This window comes from Triticum dicoccoides, chromosome 5B, assembly GCF_002162155.2.
Source record: "Triticum dicoccoides isolate Atlit2015 ecotype Zavitan chromosome 5B, WEW_v2.0, whole genome shotgun sequence".
Taxonomy (NCBI): domain Eukaryota; kingdom Viridiplantae; phylum Streptophyta; class Magnoliopsida; order Poales; family Poaceae; genus Triticum; species Triticum dicoccoides.
The window spans coordinates 545609805-545612544 of NC_041389.1; the positions used below are offsets into that span (position 1 = coordinate 545609805).

Genomic DNA, 2740 nt, shown 5'->3' on the forward strand with positions numbered 1-2740 from the left:
TGGCCTTTGCAAGAGCACTGGGAGACATGAGCTGCTACTCGTACACACGTATTAGCTTTTGCACTGTCTAAATTAGTTTAATTTGAAACTTGGATGAAACAACCAAACAAACTTGATCTATCTTGATCCTGTTAATTGAGCTATGCAGGGCACAATAAACATTCTGTTTTCTTATTTCTCTATTCCTCTTTATCGCTTTAGTTACACCAGTTTACTTTGTCATGTAATTTTTGTTCCATCATTATTGCAAAATATAGTTCAATCTGATCACATGGAGGAAAATGTCTTGAACCAATTGTTTGGTATCCACTAATGTGCAATTCAGTTGTAAGAAAATGTCTAATCTGAAGGTATGGATGGAGAATTTGTTTGGCATAGAGTACACTGTGATATATTTCTGTCGTGTTTCATCTGTCGAGCATGAATGTATGCAAAGTTACTTTTATGTTGCACCTACTGTTAGATCTAGAGTATCACTGGCTCAATCTTCTGTTTGTGTTCAGTGTTGTTGAAGCACAAAATAGAAGGGGGTGAATGAGGAGGCAATGGTTGACAGCAACCATGGGAGGAGGTCGGGGCGTCGAAGAGTATTGAGTTGGCGAATCCAGCGAGATGTGGTTCAAGCAAATGTTGATGATGCGGCAATGAGAAGACCCTCTCTGTGAGCCCTATCCCTCTCACTTGGCGTCTCGGTTTTTGTTTCTGGTGCTCCCTGTTTCTCTCCTTCATTTTGGTGTTCGGTTCGTTGAAAACACCAGCTGCTAAGGTTCTTTAGACCGTTGTGAGAAAGCATCCATACTTCCATAGAAAAAATCTTGCACTTACCAAATAGCAGTCTCAAAGTAGAGAGTGCAAGGAATATTTGACCATTGGCCAGATGTGGTGATGTGCATCTTCTGAATGAACCGTCCGTCCGGTCACCTCTATTTTATTTTGTGCTGATTATTGGTGAGTTTCAAACTTCCAATTTGATAGATCCTGCAGAAGAAGAGCATGGAGAACATCTCCCTCTTCCTATATATCTCAAAATTGGACTTACAGGTGATCGATCCATGGAGTTGAAGTGTTTGTCAAATTGCTTGCAAGGGTGATTAGGATTTTATAGGTCACTATTTGATTTCTGTCATAATATTTAAACTACTACTGATCTTCTAAAATGTTATTTGTTATTTCTTTCAGCTATCAGCTGGTCAGTTTTGATGTGTTTTCGACATTACGAGCCTATCACTTTTGATGTGTTGGTATTAGAATGAAACGGAGTTGCCATTTCAGTTTGCATCTACACTCTAATATTTATGCATTTGAAGTACATGTCATTGCACAACTATTGATATATGATTCATATAGAACTTGATGAATTGCAGAGTTATACTTTCACGATTTTATAAGATACTGAAACCAGTTCGCCTTCTTTTTGATGAGGAGGTTCTCTTAGAAAATCGGGACCTGAAGGTTACTATTTTAATTCCTATAATCAATGGCTACAAAATGCTTCTAGCTCTACAATGAGGTTGGTAATGCAACTTATGTAATTAGTACTATACTGGTTCTTTTAATTGAACAAAATATGTAACCAGTTTTTCAGTTCTGAATACCTTTTTCTTAGCACAATGCATCTATTACGTACACAATATGATGATAGAATTGACAATATTGTTGTATAGCTTATTGGAGTATAACATGCCCTATTGGTTTTATTTATGAAAAATCCTGGTTCGTTGCATGGTCTTGTTATCATAACTCTGCTTCATCAAGTTTTATTCTGGATCAGGCTGCTTTGCACACCGCGTGAACTCTGCTTTGCACTTGCAGCGATCGCGCCATTTCTGGAAGCGGCAAGGGCGGTGGGTTGTGCCTGTGCCGGTGCCATCGCTTGACGCTCCACCTGGATGGCGCCGGGCTGGGAGCTGCGGGAAATACGTGTATTGAGGACCATGGTGTGCGGATCATGTGCCTGATGCTAGACGCGATGGTCAGGCACCAGACTGTCATCGGCAACTACAAACAACAGAACATGCGAGTCGTCTACAACCTTGACAGAGCCATGCTATCCTTTGTGTCGGCGCACTATAACTGTTCTGAACAAAGGAAGAACTTGTAGTATTGATCACATGAAATATGCCAATGTGGCAGTGGCACTGAACTGAAGCAACGATTTCTTTGAATGAAATGTGAACTGGAATGTAGAGCTGACAAAAAGGGTTGTTGGATGGGCTACTATATTGCTCTGTGTTATTTACAGCTGTGATCTTGCATGTAGTATAGGAAAGAAAGTGGAATGGATGCCACCTATCTGGCACCGCTGAGTTTCCGCTCAGGAGGCGCACCACGGGTGCGCCCCAACCACTAGTTAGTTGTTCAAGGTGAAGGAAACTGGGTAAAAGACAGAAACGACAGACGATTCACCCAGCTCTGTCTTATATTTATGAGACAAAAAACTGAAAAGTTCCACACCGACCTAAAAGAAGAACATCTTGCAAGCTCCAGTGAGAATACAAAATACAAACTCCTTTAAATATATTTTGCTTAGATCAATCATCTAGTAAACACTAGTAGAAAAACACCTAATAGTCCCGGTTCGTGAGGGCCTTTAGTCCCGGTTCATGAACCGGGACTAATGGGCCGTTACTAATACCTCCACCCATTAGTCCCGGTTCAAACAAGAACTGGGACTAATGTGCCTCCACGTGGCTCTGTGCGTCGAGCCCAGTCAGGGGGCCTTTGGTCCCGGTTGGTGGCA

At 41.4% G+C, this 2740-nt stretch overlaps 1 protein-coding gene across 7 annotated transcripts; it reads left to right on the top strand.

Annotated features, from left to right (window-relative positions):
• The first annotated feature begins 512 nt into the window (after positions 1-512).
• LOC119311483 lies at positions 513-2204 on the top strand. Of its 7 annotated transcripts, none has more exons than XR_005151077.1 (3): positions 513-1105; positions 1180-1510; positions 1813-2204. XR_005151077.1 is itself a non-coding variant. In XM_037587114.1 (2 exons), the coding sequence occupies exons 1-2, from the start codon at positions 546-548 to the stop codon at positions 2099-2101; spliced, it is 405 nt and encodes a 134-aa protein (XP_037443011.1). In that variant the 5' UTR covers positions 513-545; the 3' UTR covers positions 2102-2204. The 7 variants fall into 7 exon arrangements, 1 of the variants encoding a protein (XP_037443011.1); XR_005151079.1 differs by having other exon boundaries at positions 1180-1271; XR_005151078.1 differs by having other exon boundaries at positions 513-661.
• Positions 2205-2740: the final 536 nt, after the last annotated feature.

Bases quoted from the DNA above. Each gene is read 5' to 3' on its own strand.
- LOC119311483 (XM_037587114.1), top strand. From the start codon at position 546: ATGGTTGACAGCAACCATGGGAGGAGGTCGGGGCGTCGAAGAGTATTG. The intron at 662-1,812 runs GTGAGCCCTATC...TTGCACTTGCAG, and splicing joins GCAATGAGAAGACCCTCTCT to CGATCGCGCCATTTCTGGAA.